The following is a 20,964-nucleotide window of genomic DNA, read 5'->3' as shown; positions in this document are numbered from 1 at the left end:
TATGGTTTCCGAGATCCCAATGCTTAAAATGAAAAAAACTCACTCTGTATATGAATAGGTATAGGTATAAAATGGGTCTACACAAAAACGTATATCGTACTACCATAATATTTGTATTATACTATGGTACTACCAATAAGTACCTAATTTATCCTATCAAAGCGCTTTAAAACCGTTTTTTAAACGTAGGTAAGTGTATTTTCTGGGTTAATTGTGCCCAATAATTTAGCACAGTATTTTATTTTAGGATTGTGTCTGTCCTATTGGAAAGGAGAAACGTTTGGTCTCGGTATAGATAATAGATATTTACGGAAGCGGCATACAAGTTATTTGTTTAATTTTCAAATTTCCGAATCTTTGGAATTTACAGACCTGTCAGGGAATATACTGATCTAACCCCTCGTCTACCCCTATCTATAATCTGTAACTTCTGAAAAAGGTTCGAGATGTGTAGATATCTCAATTTACCGTTAGATCCGTGACTAATTGCCTGGTCCATTTAAGCTTCCCTGGATCTAAATGAAGGAAATTATTTAATTTTGTGTTTAAGTTCGAAGTTCCTTTCCAATTCGAACTTGCTCTGAACTTGGAACTTTGGCAAGTTTGGTATAAAACAGTTGAGTTTTGAGTTTTTTGTGATCTCAAAATCTTAATCTTCATAATCATAATCGTTACAATTAGATATATTGCCGGTTGTACCATGTGTTGCCTTTTACTACTTTACTAACTTCACCTAGGAATACGAGTGATATTGTTAACTTCGCCACAGTATTTGCTGTCGGGTTACATGGGGTCGTCACTATCACTATCTCTTTCAAGGTTCAAGTATTAGCAGTGAGGAAAAAGATCGTCGCCCACCCTTGAAACAGAAAGGTAACTATGCTCATGGTATTACGGATTGACTGCAAATAGCGAATTACGCAATACGCCAATTTGAAGATTATCCGTTGCGTTTTCAAGGAAAATGTCTAATGTTAACCCATATCATCTCATATAGATAACTATATCATAAAATTAATGACATGCATCTGAAATTATGTCCTCTTTTCGCGCGTCAAGTAATTACTTTTAAGTGACTTTAATATTTATATAAAGTTTAGTTTATTGGTCAGCTACCCACGTGAGATGATCGAGATTTTTTATTATATCATCAAGCTTAATTAGGCTTCATTATTACAGAATTTGCGCCTATGGTACGGCGCATTGTCACCGACATTTTTAGAGTTTTAAATAACTACGAATAAAAGGTCATTTTATTTGACCATGTCCATGTAGTTTTAATTGTTGTTATATTGCAGCCATTACAATGGCATTTTTAGATTGCCTTCGTACTCCAATTTTGATGACCGTTTTGGGCACCGCGTAGTAATTAGTATAGGTAGAAAAACAATTGTTGCGTAACTGTAAATGTTTGGAGCCCATTTCTTTGTTCAAAGATGCCGTGTACATTGTGGATATAATCATAAAAATTAGTTTGAATAATTAAGACAAATATACCTACTTAATACTATAACGGCTCACATGTACGTAATAAAATTCCAGAAAACAGACGAATGTGATTAAAACTACTACTCGACCTTCGCATGCTGCTACAGTATGTCATCAACTTATTTTTACTCTACAAGCCTTCTTCAACTCATTTAAATTTTGTTTTATTCTTTCAGGTGATTATGTAATTTATTCCTTTAAATTTGTAATGATTAAATTTACACCTACTTTATTTGCATGTATTTACAAGTTTACACATGCTAATAAGTAGGTATACATACGTTTCTAAACAACATGTTATGTAAAGGTTGTTTCTCTGTACCTACACATATAAAAAGTAGATCTAATAACATACGCAAAACCTGAAAATGAAATCACATAGGTAATTTATCTGCATGTTTAGGGGGGTTCGAGGGGGGGGGGGCGTTAAACGTTAATAGTTCTAGGGTTTTTTTCAGTCAGAGAAAAACTCCATTTTTTTCCTATAAGTAGGATAGGTAATTGCGAGGGTTGTATATAAATGATTTTACTGACACCCCATATGGTGCGGGGGGTGGAATTTTTTTGCAATTCTATTTTTTTGCGGGATTTTACATAAGTACATATTTTCTCTAAGAGAAATGCCACAGGTCACGAATTCCATAAAAAACAAGTATAAATTGTGTCAAACTCTTGTACAGATAAAGCGCATTTAAATGGTTGGGTTATAAGGTAGTACCATGCTAATGTTAACTTTCTTGGTAGATAATTAATGGGGAGGAGGCTCTTTACACATAAACAAAACATTTAAGGGCAGCATGGCATATATTCAAAATCTCCCGACACTCCATTCTGCAGATATTTCCACTGAAAGCTTTGACTTCACCAATAGATATGTCTCGTCCAGTCGATTCATTTTGCGTTTGAGAGTACTTCCCTCGGAGAAACCGTTTTTTAGATATTCGTTCTTAACGTTTTGACATCACCAATGGATATATTTCTTCCAGACGTCGGTCGGGGAGGAGAACTATGGTTGGTAAAAATTAATTCCTTTCGTTGAGACCTTTCATTAGAATACCATGAAGGGTGTAGAACGTGGCTGAAAAATAAAATCATAACAAATACGCCTTTCTGAATAATTGCGATCATTTCGTTCCAATCGCCATGCATCATTTAGCTACTTTTTCATGAAAAAAAAAAATCAGACCAACGCATTTAATTTTTTTGAGAAAATTAACCATTTCTGTCTGAATGTCGAAAAAAGCCCTCAAGCGGCGATATGTGAAACTAACAAATCTTCAAATATTATAATATTTGTAGCCGAAGAATAACCCTTTTCAATTAACTCGAGTTTGTTAAAATCGGTTCAGTCGTTTCGAAGATACAGGGTGATCTTTACGGAAACCTTTGAATACCCTCACCACTTCATTTTTAGAGATACCGCAAAAATTTTCAAACAAAAAAGGTTCAGATTAATTATCGTCGTCTTCAAAGACCAGACATTTTTTTGTTAGGTTAATATACCGGAATTCACAGAAAAATCCGTTTTTTAGATTCCAGTAAAGTCACTAGATGTAGAAAGTACCGCAATCATCCGCCATTTTTGGGCAAATTTGCTGCCAACTTAAAAAAATTGACAAATAAAATCTGAATAGCTGTAATTTTTTATAACCTAACTTCATAGTACTGTCATGTTTTATAAAAATATATACAGATATCTCCAAACAGGTGGAACAATCCCTAACATTAAAGTTACTAGAATCTGGTAACTTCCGCCATTTTTGGGCAAAAATCATGCGTTCTCTCTCTAACACACGAGCCCAATGGATTGCGGTAGTTTCTATATTTAGTGACTTTAGATTCCAGATTGCAGTTACGCCTCCTAGCGGCCATTTCAGAAACTTAAAAATATTTTCCAGGTTTTTCTCGTGGCCGTTGTTGGAGATCACAGTTTAGAAGTCCTTTTATTTATAGTTTGGCTTTGAATAATAAAAAAAATATAATGTCAGATTGAGTTTAGTCAATAAATAAAAATACGTTTTATTTCCATTTTGCTGTGTTATGCTGCGCTAATATTCAATAGCCGTTTTACTAATAAATTTTTTAACGCAAGCCTTTACGATGGACAGGTTCCCAGATACAGTACCACGCATTCTTATTTGGCCACCCTGTACATTCATTGTTATGACATTCTGGCACTTATTGTCACTCATATTTTACTTCTGGCACTGTTAAAAATTGATTATGCAAAGAAATGAATGGTAGAAGAACCAAAACAAGCTGTTTTCGATTCGAACTCTTTCCAATTTTACTTTAAGAACTTTAAGAATCGGTTGAAAGTTGAAGTGCAGTGCACAAAGTGTACACTGAAGAGTTTGCTAACATACCTACATGCAAAACACCTTGTTTTTTTGCAACTAAAACGCCGTTTTCCAATGGCGTTCCTGGACTAACATAACTCAAAATCTTTCAGAAGGAAAGTTCCCAGTCATTTACCTATATTTGTAATACTATAGTCGGACAATAACCCAAATCATACCTATATTTCTGCTCTTATTTGACTTTGCAGATGCCCGTTTAAATTCTTGTATACAGGGACTATAAATTTATAATAGAGACGTCTCACTTGAACCACTTACGACGTTCAAGTTAATTGAATTAAATTTAAACTATGATCTTGGGTCATCATCAGCGCTTTGGTTTATTTCTGTACCTTTAAGTATTTGCGGGAGATTGATATTCAAATAAACAAAAAATAGATCTGTAATTTTTGCATTTCTGTAGTTAGCAAACTAATAAACCTACAATAGGTACTTAGTCACAGTTTAGGTACAAAGCTAGACTGTAGTTAAGCTTTTACATGACAGATAAATGCAATATAAATGTGAATTTAAACACATTTTTATAACGAATTGCCACAAAATTGAAAAAATGCGCTATTGTAGCTACTTTGTCCGTCCGTCTGTCCGCCCCTATTCTACTTTTTTTGCTACTTGGTTCGTTATGGTGTCGAGGCTTGCACCAATAAGGAAGGAATTTTTTACGTGATTTTTCCTAAATTTTAACAAAAGGTGCTTTCTAAATAACCGTTTGTCACCGCATTTTGGTTAAATGACTGTAACTAGGGTAACTAATTATTTTAGAAAAAAGAGTGTTAATGTGGAAACGCCCTTTTTGTAAATCGTTCATACGATTATCTTGGAACTTGTTTTCTTAAGGATTGAGCTCATTTTTTTTTCATAATAAAAATACAGCTAGTACCTACTTGAATTTAGTCCGTCAGATGGTAGGTTTCAATAGTTTGTCGTCAAATCAAATTATAGAAATTTTATGTTGAAAAATACCCTTTGACCACCCGCGCCAGTGCGAGGGCTTTAAGATACGATGATAACTTACACGATTCTATTGTTACAGGCTCATGTGGTAGCAGCTTTTGAACAAAGTTTATCGTCAATGACCCAAAGACTGCAAAATCTCACCGCAACTGCAGAAAAAAAGGTATATTCATGCAGCATTTGATACTTACATTGATTCGTTTGTGCAGGATTCCGAATTGTCCGAATTGAAAGCAGCAATGGAGTCGCTACGAGCACAATCCTCACAAGTGGGTATTGGACTTGGATTAGCGCGACAACCATCATCGGACAGTGTGTCTAGTCTTTCATCTGCATGTAGCTTAGAGAAGCACGAGAAGAAGAAGAAGAAAGGATGGGTGTGTATTATTAGTTCTCTGAATAAATTTTGGTTTGGCTAATAAAATTTTTATTTTTAATGCTAACTAGAGCACACGAGGCTTAAAGGTATCTATAGCATTTTCAATAACATTTTCTTATCTGTTTAGCCTCGCGACTAACTACTAATTTTGACATCAGCTGCTACGCAGTCTTAAACAGTTCAAGCTCCATTTATAAATGCTAATTAATGGCAAATAAGATTCCTGGTTTGTTTCATTTCCAAATAGTCGTTCCGTTGTCTTTGTGTATACAGGGTGGTGACTTGCGTAACGCATCATAGGGATTTCAATGTAAAATTCATAACATGCGATTATTGGCTCTCCAAATTATTTTAGAGCAAAAATGTATTAAAGTTTTTTCTAGAAAAAATTTTTTTACGTCAATCAACCGTATTAGTTTTAAATATTTTGCATAATAAAGACGGAAAATTGGAAAAATAAAACTCCCATCTTTTTCTATAATCTGTGATGCTATGGAATTTTATAATACAAAAACTACGCCAATATCCGTCATGCCATGGAATGTCTGCTATAAAACAAATCAAATTCTATCAAAAAGTATTATATTTAGAACAGCGAATTCAACATAAAGAAAAAGACCAAATTACTAAAAACGGTTTCCTAATCTAACAATTTACAATAAATGTTTGAATAAGTCACCATTAACCGCAAGACAGTAACCAAGTCGATCATAAAATCCATTTCGAGCTGCTGCTAATTGTCAACTGGATATTGTTTTGTTTTAGAAAATTCCATGGCATCGCAGATTATTGAAAAAGATGCGGGTTTTATTAATTTTCCGTTTTTATATGAAAAAAATTGAAAACTAATACGGTTGATTGGCGTAAAAAATTTTTTTCTACAAAAAACTTTAATACATTTTTGCTCTAAAATAATTTGGGAAGCCAATAATCGCACGTTATGAATTTTACATTGAAATCCCTATGATGCGTTACGCAAGTCACCACCCTGTATATGCAACTGCATTGTACTTAAATAAACTCGCCCTTACAACAATTGACCCAACTATCCAGAGCTGGCCCTCTGGTAAATCCGCTCTTAAATTTTTTCTTCCGTGGAAAATTCGCCCCCGTCGTAATACGTACTCATAACTAAGGATCTTGTCTTCTCAAAGAAAATTTCATGTTGAGGACAAATCGATACAAAAGGCTTATCCTCGGCTTCGTTCTGTGCACCTACCCTATTTCAAAGGTTTCTGCACTGAAATGTGTACACTCTGTACATACAAAATCTATTTTAGTCCAGGCTATATAATATTTTTGTATGAAAAAAATTAGTTACCGGCCGAAACCGGGTTTTTCAGGCAGGTGGAATGAATAGAAATTAGGAAAAAAATAATTCAAACAGCTGAATTTTTCCGCGAGTGAAATCACGAGGGTTGAAAGGGGTGGAAAGTGGTATTTTGCAAATTGAGGTAAAACTATTGATTTTAGACGAAAATGTTAAATGAAAAAGTTATAGAGATTAAAAAAATGAGCAACTTTTGTATCTGCACTATTTTCACATACCCTCCAATTTTCCTACAAAAACCGGAAAAACTGTTTTTTTTCGGTTTTTATTCTTATTTTTGCGAAAAAATGTCGTAGGGGTTCGAAATTTGGAGGTAACATAACTTGTTTTATGATAAAACAGAAGATAATTGTTTGGGCCCATAAAGTTGAACCGTTTCCAAGATCTCACGATTTCTGAAAAAACCACCTCTTTCTCAAGGGGATGAAAAATCTATTTTTTTTCATCGTACAGAGGTGCGCGGGGTAGCAAAATTTTCGGGAAGACTTATATTTCAATAAACAAAAATAAATAAATATTACCTATTCCTATAGCAAAAATTCGCGAAAATCGCCAAAAACCGGAAAAACAGTTTTAAGATATACACGGTTTTTGACATGATAAATCAACATGTTGGATGTTAATAAAGATTTTTTCGAAATCTGTCTTCTTCCTTCTCTTTAATGTTTGCCTAAATATTCTCTTTTGTTATCTTATGCTCAACTGTTTTAGTTAAAACATCTTTATTATTTCTTTTTTCTGCATTTTTACCGCAATAAAAGCAATTCGAAATAAAATCGAATTATGTAACTTGCTTCCTGATTCTTGAACAATTTATTTTTGTTCACTGACTCTTCTTCCTGCTTGTTTTATAGCTGATGCAATTGCGTTGGACCTGTTGATAAACTTGCAAAATCTGCAATAAGAACGTTGGTTTTACCGGCCAAAAGCAAATGATTTGAGATGTCAAACCTGCAGGAATAAACTTTATGAGGATTTTATTCATAATTCCTGTAAATTAACGATCAACAGGACCAGCTTATTCCCATCAGCCGTAAAACAGGCAGGAAGAAGAGTTAGTGAACAAAAACATATTGTTCAGGAAGCAAAAGAATTCGATTTAACTTCGAATTGCTTTTATTGCGGTAAAAATGCCAGAAAAAAGAATAATAAAGATGTTTTAATTAAGGCAGTTGGGCACTGGGAAACAAATGAAAATATTTTAGCAACATTAAAGGGGAGAAAGAAGACAGATTTCCAAAACTTTTTATTAGCGCGCATCCAACACGGTAATTTATTTGCAAAAAAGCCTATTTACCTACTGTCAAAAACGGTGTATCTTAAAACTTTATGGGCCCAACCAATCTTCTGTTTTATCATAAAACAGGTTATGTTACCTCCAAATTTCAAACCCCTACGACATTTTTTCGCAAAAATAAGAATAAAAAACGAAAAAAACAGGTTTTTCTAGGAAAATTGGATATTATGTGAAAATAGTGCAGATACAAAAGTTGCTCATTTTTTTAATCTCTATAACTTTTACGTTTAACATTTTCGTCTAAAATCAATAGTTTTACCACAATTTGCAAAATACCACTTTCCACCCCTTTCAACCCCCGTGATTTCACCCGCGGAAAAATTCAGATGTTTTAATTATTTTTTCCGAATTTCTATTCATTTCACCTGCCTGAAAAACCCGGTTTCGCCCAGTAACTAATTTTTTTTGGAAATAAACCTTTTTGGAGTTATTTAGCTTGGACTATTTGTTTTAGTTGCTTTTAATAATAATAGAGCACTATGCAGTAGCTATAGGCATTCTAGGCGGTCCCCAGCGATATCACTGAACTTGAAATAAGTATGGCCACTGGTCCTTCTGTCAGTCTGTAACATATCCAAGGGATGCTAGACTGATGTCAAAAAAATGTATAGATGCCTCCTTTATGTCTAGAAAAAATCATACTATTTACACATGTTGCTCACTACTTACCTTTGTTTCAAATTAGGCAAAAACTACATTTTCAGCACCTTTTTACTGATAAACTTGCATATTATTGAGGTATAAGTAGCTATTATATTAGATTCGAAGCTTACCCTTTAGTTAATACATACTTACATTTATTCTTATTTTAGTTACGGAGTTCCTTTACAAAGGCATTCTCACGGAACGCCAAAGTAACAAAAGTACAAACACAACAAACCGAATCGGAGAACGAAAGACAGCCATCGCCGCCGCCACCCGCTCCGATCGATTCGGGAGCGGAAGTTGCTGAATTACAGAAACAGTTGCGTGAGAAGGATCTAGTTTTAACCGATATCCGATTGGAAGCTCTGAGTTCTGCACATCAATTGGAAAGCTTAAAAGATACTGTGATGAAAATGAGGGTAGGTCGGTCGACCTTATTATAATGTTGCTAGGTTAATTTTTTGCAGAGTGAAATGTTAAACTTAAAACAAAATAACGAACGACTTCAAAGGCTTGTGGGTGGGAGTACGACGGTTCCGCCTGACGTGGTTAATAGTGGTACGATGGATCCGATTAATGATCTGATTGCTATAGAGGAACCGCCACCAGAAGTCGAACCCGATGGAAAGCGAATTGTACTGACGGTGTATTTGGGCCAACCCCATTGCTTTGAGAAGTAAGCGTTTGTGTACAGGAAGATTTATTAATTGTCCTTTTAGATACTACGTGGAGCACTATGGTAGCGATGGGAACGGAATAAATGCGACAGGGGAAATTGCAATCGCCCACACCAGTGTCGGCGCGGCCACTTCGTGGTCTCAATTAGACAATGCAGTGCGAAGAGCATTCAAACAGCACGTCGCCAGATTAGATCCTGGAGGCGGGTTGGGTTTAGGGGGAGATTCGATCGCGTGCTACAAGCTCGGGGAATCAGAAAGAAGATTTGATTCTACTTCCCAACCTCCCCACTTGTTACCATTCGGATACGTGATTGGATGTGTAACGTCCCTGCATATTGTCTTGCAACCCGTTGCGGCATTAGCATTTGAAGCTTTAATTCCCAAAGGGGTCGCTCAAAGGTTTGTGTCTTTACTATCCGAACATCGTAGATTAGTTTTGTGTGGAGCGCCAGGAACAGGCAAGACGCACTTAGCGACACGTCTCGCCGAATTTCACGCACAATCGTTGGGACGTGATCCTGCCGAAGCTGTAGCAACTTTCAAGTAAGTTGAGAAATGGTCATAAATTGCATTTATGCTATTCTGATTTTTTAGCTGTGATAACAAATCGGGTAAGGAATTACGACAATACCTAAATCACTTGGGTGAACAAGCAGCAACAGGTGACAATAATGTACTACCGTGCGTGGTAGTTCTTGATAATCTGCATAAAGCGGGCCCTTTAGCTGATGCTCTTGGATCCCTTCCACGAAATTTACCTTGTTTACTGGGTAAGTACGGAGATCGATTATTTGACTTTAAAATTGAGTCTAGTGATTGAAGCTGACTATCTAAATGTAGCAATTAAGTGTTCTCACCCGCTACCTACAAAGATAATACTACACTAGATAGACACAATATTGTAAACGCTCCATTTTGTGCGCAGGATAAGTCCACTCTGTCCGCAGAGTCAATGTTTTTACCACAATAGTATGGAGTATTCACTGCAATATTAGAACAATGGCTCTTATATTATGTGTTTGTCAAGCGCGGCTTTGTGTAGGCGTATCGCATTCTTTCACTGTCCATTTTCTGCTCTAATTTAAATTAATAATATATCCCAGAAAACTGAAACGTCTGCCATATATTTATACAGGGTGTTTTTTTGGGAGCTTTAGTTAAACGTTTCTGGGAAAGTAAAATACGTAGGTTTTTGAAAATTTGTACTTAGGAGTTACTCTGAAGGCCGAATCTATGTAAAATATTTTTAAAATGTCCGCACTTCCGGAAATACCGGAAGTAGATAGTAATTCCGTTATTTTAAATGGCAACTCCTATTTTTTATTGCATTTTTGGATTCTACGTGAAATTTCAGTTCTTTTGATACCCATATGTCGATATCTGCCATTTATGGCCAGCTCAGCGAGGACAGAAACCTCGCGTAGAGCAAAAGGGCAAATGCTGGCTTGATCCCGATGCTCAGTAAGCATAGGGACCGCGATGTCGGCTCTTCCTACCATTTAAAAAAACTGAGTTTTTAGTCTTTGAAGTTTCTTAAATTTGGATATCCATTGGGGCGGTCGTACGCAACTTAACTTTTTTTTAAGTGCACTAAAAGATAGCCCTATTCATTCTCTATGCACTGATAAAAATGGGTTGCCATGACTATAACCTTTTTCAAGTAATCAATTATCAAGGTACCATCTGCATCCGCCATTTTTTTTCTTAAAAGTCAAAATAACTTAAAAACCATAAATGGTATATATCGACATATGGGTATCAAAAGAAGTGAAATTTCACGTAGAATCCAAAAATGCAATAAAAAATAGGGGTTGCCATTTAAAATAACGAAGTTACTATCTACTTCCGGTGTTTCCGGAAGTGCGGCCATTTTGAACCTATTTTACATCGATTCGGCCTTCAGAGTAACTCCTAAGTACAAATTTTCAAAAACCTACCTATTTTACTTTCCCAGAAACTTTTAACTAAAGCTCCCAAAAAAACATCCTGTATAGGATGGAAGGTACTTTCAGTTTCAGCCCGACAATCTACCCTTGTTACTTTTTACTGAGCTTCATCTGAATTTTGTCCCATATATCGCCTGTAGGTATAGAGCAAAATATAACAAGACCAGGAATACATTTTTCCTAAATGATTACAGGGTGAGTTTTTTTTCATTTTACATTCGGATCTCGGAAACCGTAACACATAGAGATCCGGTTAAATGAGGAAAGAGTTGTCGTTTTAAGAGCTCATTCAAGACGTGCTTTTGTTTTTTGAAAAAAATCCACAGTGAACTGGATATGAGCGAAAAAGAGATTTAGTTTGTTGTAGAATCGTTAGTGTTTGAAATATTAAAGAAATATTCCAAGACCAAAAATTGTAGACCTTTTTCCGCTTAATAAGATACATTTGTTAATTTCCATTTTTCTTTTATAATTTTCGAGTTATAACACCACTTACATTTTTTTAAATAGCAACCATCACAGTTGGCTTTGGCATTTTTATAAAGTGCATTTTTTTCTGTTTATAAGTGATACAGAACTCTTATTTGTATTATTGAGAGTAGTAAAAACAGAGTTTGCCATGAGAAATAATAGAAACATTTTTGTCCTTTTAAAACTTTAGGGCCGTAAGTGAGAATTATACTTGGTACTTGAACATACCGCAATTGGCAAATCTGGTTTCATCACTTCAGAAAATTTGATTTTCAAACTTTGGATCCTGTTGAATCGTATTAATGTACCAATTGCTACAGACAATTCTTGAAGCATGGTCTACTAGAGGCAGGGAAAGTCCTACTGATAAATGATATGCGTGCCAATACATTTATTTGGATATCCTCGTTAATAACGCGTTCAGCCCTCTTTAGTTTCGAAAAGGAACCAAACTGCCGCAGATTTCGATATAGATTGTTGAAATGGTAGGGATGGCTGACGTCGATTTTCATAAAATTGTAATGAATTGCATGAACACTTTTTTTATTACATACAATTAATCATTATTCGACCATATTAAGTATTTCGCAATTAGAAAACATCTTTAATTTTCAGAACTGTCAATTTTCAACTAAAACAATGAACAGCAGTAGATACCTATTTTGTTTGTTTATTGTTTTCCATGGCATGATACGATCTATTTTTAATAGTGTATTTAATATGATTTTTAATTTAACTTTCATACTTAGTTAATTTTCGAAGATGGCCCTGAGATATGTTAAATGTGCCACAGTTACACTACCTATCTCATTAGATATTATTTTCCGTGGAAAACTTGTTTATTTACCTCACAATAGTAAGAAAATTCCTGCAGCGCGTTTATTGATTAAAGTACGTTTAGCAAGCCTTATATTGTTATAAAGAGAAAAATTTGACCTGTTTAAAAAAGTCAAAGCCAACTATGACTACCATTTAAAAAATGAAAGTTTGCATTATCAAAAAATGTAAAATCGAGAAGGAAATTAGTATGCTCATCGTGTTAAGCATTACAATGTCTAAAACTTTTATTCGTGTCATTTTGTTGTATTTCTAATAATAACGATTCTACAACATTTAAAAGAATAATGACTAATTCTATTTTTTGCTCATATCTAGTAGACGGTGGATTGTTTTCAAAAAACAAAAAGCTATCTTGAATAAGCTCTTAAAACGACAACTCATTCCTCATTTAACCGAATCTATATGACTTATGGTTTCCGAGATCCCAATGCTTATAAATTAAACTGTTCAAACAAAACCTGTTAAAGTACCTGATTCTTAACCCATTTTACACCACTAGTGAATTTTTTAATCTTTAATTATTACCTAATTGTTAGTTTGTAATTGACTTGTGCTATAGATACATATGTTTTGTTGGTCTATGCACTAAGATATATTATTATTATTATTATTATTAAAATGAAAATATCTCACCCTGTATACTACGTATACACGGTGTCCATTTTTCGAGTGCCACTATGGGGATCTCTTAAGAGATAGAAAGTTGGTTAAATGGGGGCAAAGTTGCAAATTTCCGTGCTGAATAAGAATCTGCAAAGAAATTTGAAATATCTTCAATACTTTTGAAGATATCACAAAAAACCGAAAATTTCTGATTTTCGTTTTTAATTTTTTTATGATAAACCGTATAGTAGACATTTCTAATTAGCACATTATTCGGACACTTTTTAATGGAGATTTCAAATATGGCATCCTGTTTTTAATTACGTTCAAGATGACGGAGAAACACGTGGCAACTTTAGTTTTTCTTATGGGCGCCATATTGAATTTTGACATTTTGGGATTACATCTTTTTTTCTCTTTGCAACGATATATCACACATAGTGGTTCAGTGTCACATTTTTCCTAAAAATACAATTTTTCATTTTTTGAGAAGAGTGCTTTGGAAAAACAAAACGTTCTTTTGTTGTCAACAAAAGTTTGACAGTTTGATCCATCTGTCTGGTTGCAGCGTTGTCAGAGAAGTAGAAATTCGATTTTCATCTCAACCGCTTGCAAAATTGCCTGCTCATATTAATTGGGTCTATCACCATATTGCTGTCTACATCTTTTAAAAGAACCATATTCGTCCAAGTTTGTATGCAGCAAAGAAAAATACCTCAAACTAGGTTGTTGCCCCTCTGGATAACGCTGCAAGTATGTTGCAGCAGTCATGTGGGCATTTCGATGAGAAGTGTAGTAAATTTGGATCATATCTCTTTGATCTGCACTTGAAAAAGGCATTTTCGCAATACAACTAGTATAAACCTAAATGACACTACATGAAATAAGTCAACCTTTTGTTCACAACAAAAGAACGTTTTGATTTCCAAAGCACTCTTCTTAAAAAATTAAAAATTGAATTTTTAGGAAAAATGTGATACTGAACCACCATATGTGATATATCGTTGTAAAGAGAAAAAAAGACGTAATCTCAAAATGTGAAAATTCAAAATGGCGCCCATAAGAAAAACTAAAGTTGCCACGTGTTTCTCCGTCATCTGGAGAGTTATTAAAAACAGGATGCTATATTTGAAATCTTTTTTTGAGATATTTTCAAAACTATTGAAGATATTTAAAATGTCTTTTCAGATTCTTATTCAGCACGAAAATTGGCAACTTTACCCCAATTTAACCAACTTTCTATCTCTTAAGATAAGTGAGATCCCCATAGTGGCACTCGAAAAATGGACACCGTGTATAAACAATGGCTGTACACAGCAAAAGAAAGTCTTTCAAATAATTTAATAAAAATGTTGCGTTCCTAGTGAAAAAAGAAAGTTGTATAATGTCACGGCTATAAAAACTCAAATATAAAAAAACCGTTTGTTATATTCTTACACTCTTTATGTCTTTTAACAAAATCAAAGTGACCGTTTTGTAAAAAAAAAATATATTAGTTTTTTAACTTTGACACTTTTTCTTCAATTTTTTTGTCACAAAACCTGACACAAGATCTTTAGAAGACTTGAACAAAAATGTTGTTAATCTTTTTTAAAAATGCCACGGCGATTTCCTAGGGCATAAATGTATTACAATGAAAAATTAATCTTGCATTTATAACGCTCACTGTCTTACATATAGTATGATCATTGGTATTACTTGCTATCAAGTCTTATTTGATATAATCTCTCAGGGACCATGGCACAATCCGCTTGTTCGGCCACAAGTCTGCAACTTCAGCACGGATTTCGGTGGGTCTTGGTTGCACCTCATATGGAACCCGCTCGCGGATTATTAGGACGGGTCCTAAGAAGGCGCCTTGCAAGTTTAGAATTGGAACAAGGCCTACAACCCGAACTAGCGGCCGTGCTGGGATGGTTACCTCGCGTCTGGCAACATTTAAATGCTTTCCTGGAGACTCACAGCTCGGGTGACGTCGCAATTGGTCCTCGATTGTTTTTGGGTTGCCCCCTCGAATTGGACGCCGCGAGAGCTTGGTTTGCTGACGTCTGGAATTATTCCATCGCGCCTTACTTGCGGGAGGCGGCTAGGGAGGGGTTACAACTTTATGGTAGACGAGCGCCGTGGACGGATCCCTGTCAGTTTATTTTAGAAACATATCCGTGGCCAGGAGCACCTCCGCAGGGCCTGACGAGTATTACGGCTCGCGACATTGGGATTGACACTGGCCCCAGTTCGCAAGCTGACAATGATGGCGACCCTTTACTCAACATGCTAATGCGTTTACAGGAAGCTGCAAACTATTCCAGTCCGCATTCCAATGATTCGGATTGTAATAGTTTAGACTCGACAATGACTCACGATGGAAACATTGGAACGGAAAGTGTTTCCTAATACCTACTAAAACCACCTGCACAGCTTACATATAAATGAAAATTTCATTTAAAATGTATTGCCTGTGACGTAGAACATCATAAAGTGAAGAAAAGGTCTAATTCTGACAGAAACTACAATAAAAAAAGGAATGCCGATTATGTCACTTCTCATTCCAGTGGATCTGCTATTGGTGTAAATAACGCATACCCTCTTACATGTTGAAAAGGGCATTGGCGTTATAATTTATAATGATGCATATTGTAAATTAGTGACAAGAATATTGTAGGGAGTATAATTTTCTACTCATTATTGCCTATATAATCGGCTCTATTTTTGTTAAGTGATTTAGCTAAATGCCAAAAAAGTGTACTTGTATTTCTACATAAAAATCAAACAATAAAGATTATTCTTAATTTAATCTTTACAAAGAAAAGGCACTGCGAGGACTTCTTTAATTCACAAATCAGTTTCTGAAGCATTCAACTGTGAATGTATTTTAGAATTTACTTCATAAGAGTATCTACATGAAATGCTTGATGTATCGGCATTCTTATGTAATCTCTTAGTTTATCTGTGTTTTAATGAGTATATCTGGTCAAATTATAATTTTACTTGTAAATAATGAATGTTATTAATATTATACATTTATACGAGATTTTTATTGTATTTATAATATGTAAAGTGTTTTGCATAATTTTTATATCAAAATCTGTAAACTGCCATAAATTATTTCAATTTTTTAAATATTACGTGTTGTTAGTTAACTTCAGTATCCTTCCGCCGTTATTAATTAATTTAATTTAATCACTCCATTTATACCTTTCTTTTAATATTCCATTGCCTGTTTGGTGTAGGCAGGGTTCCTAAGTCACAAAATTTGTTGGATTTTCCCAGTTTTTTTTTAAACTTCTTTATGTATTATGCGCTTTCGATGGAAAACATTTGCATAAAGTGTCTTTGTTCACATCAGTAGGTATTATGGTTCAAGGAAAGATTGTAAATTGTCAAATAAGTATATAAAGTGGTTTAATGAATCGGTGCAGTCCTGTAGGAGGTAAGTCAATTATATTCAAGGATATACCAACATTGAACATATGTTGCCAAGGAGCGATCAAGGGTCTAGTTATAGAATCATGCGACCATGTGGTCTTTAGTTTCCAATTTCTCCCAAGTAGCAATTTTCTGCCTGTCTGCTTTAAATATAATAATAATATATATATTCGTTATAGTAGCCCAATCTTGGAACTGTTTGAAATTATGGATTCTTCAGGGCAAAATCTAAAAGAAAAAGTTTTTCCCGGTCGATTTGGGACAATTTTTTTTTCCGACCTCAAAAAAAGCAACACTTCGTTTTTACCAAAACGGCGAGGAGGTCTATCAAAGGGAAGGGTCAAAACTTCAAAGATCGTCTACGGCTTAACGAAATGTCGGAATAGGGTTCCTTCAAAGGAAAGGTGCGAGGCGGCGAGAAGATCTAACAAAGGGAAGGGTCAAAACTTCTTGTCTTTGTTTATGCAATTGATACACGTGCGCCATCTCTCTGGTAATCGCTATACTTTTCCAAATTATTTTCTTAGTTGAACAAGTTCCAATGAGATGACGCCACATCCGTAACTTCCTTCTAAAGAAGATTTCAATTTATTCACTTAATAGCCACGTCCCACTTAATTTTCCTTAAAGGGCAGTTCAAAATGTGCAATCTCTTGTAGGATCTGTAGAGCAATTGTACTTCAATGATCCAGTATTTGGAATTGACTTTTGTTTAAGTAATTGGTACGCGTGCGCCATCTCTTTGGTAATCGCTACACTTTTTCAAATTATTTTCTTGTAATAGTTGAACAAGTTCCAATTAGATGACGCCACGTGCGTAAAACCATCTAAAGAACATTTCAATTTATTCACTATATAGCCACGTCCTTCATAGGAAACGTGTGAGGCGGCGAGAAGGTCTATCAAAGGGAAGGGTCAAAACTTCAAAGAACATTTGCGGCTTAACGAAATGATCGACCCGGAAAAAACATTTTCTTATAGGTGGCCTGTAGAATCCATAATTTCAAACAATTCCAAGTTGGGCTACTAGTTCAAAAGTTACAGCCCTTTGAATTTTCTTTCGAAATTGGTTTTTAGTCTATAACTTTTGATTGAGAAGTCTGAATAAGTGGCAGTTCAAAATGTACGGAGTATTGCAAGATCTGTAGAGCAATTGTAGTTTAAAGGCCCGGTTCTTGAATAGATAGATTAAATACAATAAGTACTGGTGCGCCATCTCCATGGCAATCGATACACTTTCTATCAATTATAGTTTTAGAAGTCTAGTTGAGATGTCGCCACGTACGCACCTTCTTTTAAAATTTTGTTTGAATTTATGCGATTAATAGCAACGTTGCACTTATTATTCCTTAAATGCAGTGCCGTTTTTAAGTTTTTCGGGGTCCTGGGCCATTCGATCGTGGATGCCCTCCTTACCCTCAATAAAAACGGCAGATTGGGGAGATTCAAGCAAATCCCTAATTTGAATATGGGCACTCGATATTTGTTTAGCCTGGTTTGTAGGCAACACATCATGCTCAATGAACAGAAAACATTATTATTTTGCAATTCGTAACTTCTTATGCATAGGAGTTTATTTAAAGCCCTTGGAAGAACAATTTCAATAACAGGTACATTAAACTGAACCGTTTTACAACAAGTTTCACACGAAGATCGCACAAACAACACATTTTTTCGTGATTGCAAACTTGCGTAACACTTTTGCCTTATTTCGCTGCCAATTTTACTACCGTTTCTATGACCGTAGTTCTATCAAATAAACTCTAGGCTCAATTCTTTAAAGAATAGCTTCGCACCATCGCCAGCTGCTGCAATCATGCAAACGTTCCGATTTTCACCTTGAGAAGTTGAAATTGCATTAGAATGGGTTTTCTGCGAGTTCTCCACGGTGTCCTCCTGTTTTGGTTACAAAGCATTTCCCTTTTCAATTTGTGTTGTCTGAATTCAATGCTAACGTTTCTCATCCATCGAGAACTACATGTCTTCGATTGCACGACCCAGAGCGAACAGTATCATATTCCGCAAAGGTTGAGTCTGCCGCTTTCCTGTCACTCCCAGTAGCCAGTTCCCTAATTTAAACCTGTAAGCGAGAAAGGAATGATAAAAAAGTTTAATTTTTGACTATAAAATAAACAAACATTCATTATGCATTTGAGGTTAAAACTTAATATATCTATAGTTTTTTTTTTCAGCGCTCTGACATCTAAAGTTAGTTTCATAAAGTACTTTACAAAATTAGTGTGGCGACATCTTTGAGGTGTAACTTCCAACTAAAATAATGATGGTAATAAAGTGTCCTGCATTTTGCGATAAAATGTTAGTCCCCAATAATAATGACAGATGTCAGCACAATGTATTCTGCTTTGATTATTTTAATATTAACCAAAAACTCAGGCAAGGCTATTATACATTTTGGGATTTGTGCCTGTCGCTGTCAAAGGAATAAGCCCCGAAACTCGAAAATTAAACATTTCGCTCCTGTATTATAGCCTATTCCTTTGCGTCATAGCGTTTTTGGATTGCCAAAGGACAGGGCGAGTAAACGGACGGCCGTCCGTATACCTCTTTGGTATCTATACCTAGATTTTTGACGATTTTAATATAGTATCTGTTCGCAATATACGAGTTAAATCGCCATAAGAGTACGCCGCAATAAATAAGAATATTAAATCAGTGATAATTTTAAAGACTTGAGAGTTAAGTTTCATGTGAGTTAGGTTAGATACAGGATTTGTAAAAATTTTAAACGCCCAAACTAATCTGACCTAACCTATATACGACTCTAACCTAACCTTCAATCAACTCCTTGAACATTATCATGATAACAGATTTTTGACCTAACCTAACTAGCACGCTAACCTAACCTCACTAAAATTTTATTTTAACCTTCGAACTCCTCGCACATTATATTCTCCTGATACCAGATTTCTGAGCTAACCTAACTAGCACGCTAACCTAACCTCACTTAAATTTTATTTTAACCTTCGATCTCCTCGCACATTATATTCTCCTGATACCAGATTTCTGAGCTAACGCTAACCTAACCTCACTTAAATTTTATTTTAACCTTCGATCTCCTCGCACATTATATTCTCCTGATACCAGATTTCTGAGCTAACCTAACTAGCACGCTAACCTAACCTCACTTAAATTTTATTTTAACCTTCGATCTCCTCGCACATTATATTCTCCTGATACCAGATTTCTGAGCTAACCTAACTAGCACGCTAACCTAACCTCACTTAAATTTTATTTTAACCTTCGATCTCCTCGCACATTATATTCTCCTGATACCAGATTTCTGAGCTAACCTAACTAGCACGCTAACCTAACCTCACTTAAATTTTATTTTAACCTTCGATCTCCTCGCACATTATATTCTCCTGATACCAGATTTCTGAGCTAACCTAACTAGCACGCTAACCTAACCTCACTTAAATTTTATTTTAACCTTCGATCTCCTCGCACATTATATTCTCCTGATACCAGATTTCTGAGCTAACCTAACTAGCACGCTAACCTAACCTCACTTAAATTTTATTTTAACCTTCGATCTCCTCGCACATTATATTCTCCTGATACCAGATTTCTGAGCTAACCTAACTAGCACGCTAACCTAACCTCACTTAAATTTTATTTTAACCTTCGATCTCCTCGCACATTATATTCTCCTGATACCAGATTTCTGAGCTAACCTAACTAGCACGCTAACCTAACCTCACTTAAATTTTATTTTAACCTTCGATCTCCTCGCACATTATATTCTCCTGATACCAGATTTCTGAGCTAACCTAACTAGCACGCTAACCTAACCTCACTTAAATTTTATTTTAACCTTCGATCTCCTCGCACATTATATTCTCCTGATACCAGATTTCTGAGCTAACCTAACTAGCACGCTAACCTAACCTCACTTAAATTTTATTTTAACCTTCGATCTCCTCGCACATTATATTCTCCTGATACCAGATTTCTGAGCTAACCTAACTAGCACGCTAACCTAACCTCACTTAAATTTTATTTTAACCTTCGATCTCCTCGCACATTATATTCTCCTGATACCAGATTTCTGAGCTAACCTAACTAGCACGCTAACCTAACCTCACTTAAATTTTATTTTAACCTTCGATCTCCTCGCACATTATATTCTCCTGATACCAGATTTCTGAGCTAACCTAACTACCACGTTAACCTAACCTCACTAAAATTTTATTTCAATCTTCAATCTCCTCGCACATTATATTCTCCTGATACCAGAATTCTGAGCTAACCTAACTAGCACGCTAACCTAACCTCACTTAAATTTTATTTTAACCTTCGATCTCCTCGCACATTATATTCTCCTGATACCAGATTTCTGAGCTAACCTAACTAGCCCGCTAACCTAACCTCACTAAAATTTTATTTTAACCTTCGCACATTATATTCTCCTGATACCAGATTTCTGAGCTAACCTAACTAGCACGCTAACCTAACCTCACTAAAATTTTATTTCAATCTTCAATCTCCTCGCACATAATATTCTCCTGATACCAGATTTCTGAG

The 20,964-nt window shown here is 35.3% G+C and overlaps 1 protein-coding gene across 2 annotated transcripts; it reads left to right on the top strand.

The window, feature by feature from the left end:
* Nucleotides 1-4,881: 4,881 nt before the first annotated feature.
* On the top strand, nucleotides 4,882-16,086 carry LOC116180890 (protein sickie-like; the record flags this gene model as incomplete). 2 transcript variants are annotated; one of them, XM_031501068.1, is given in 8 exon segments in its annotated part: nucleotides 4,882-4,965; nucleotides 5,012-5,179; nucleotides 5,250-5,267; nucleotides 8,621-8,872; nucleotides 8,921-9,129; nucleotides 9,173-9,676; nucleotides 9,728-9,903; nucleotides 14,726-16,086. In XM_031501068.1, coding segments are annotated over 8 exon segments (2,073 nt in total), but the record flags the coding sequence as incomplete, so codon positions are not given.
* Between the last annotated feature and the right edge of the window lie 4,878 nt (nucleotides 16,087-20,964).

This window comes from Photinus pyralis, unplaced genomic scaffold (genome assembly GCF_008802855.1).
Source record: "Photinus pyralis isolate 1611_PpyrPB1 unplaced genomic scaffold, Ppyr1.3 Ppyr1.4_LG9, whole genome shotgun sequence".
Classification (NCBI taxonomy): Eukaryota; Metazoa; Arthropoda; class Insecta; order Coleoptera; family Lampyridae; genus Photinus; species Photinus pyralis.
Note: the sequence above shows the minus strand (reverse complement) of the source record. Positions and strands in the feature narration are given on the sequence as shown.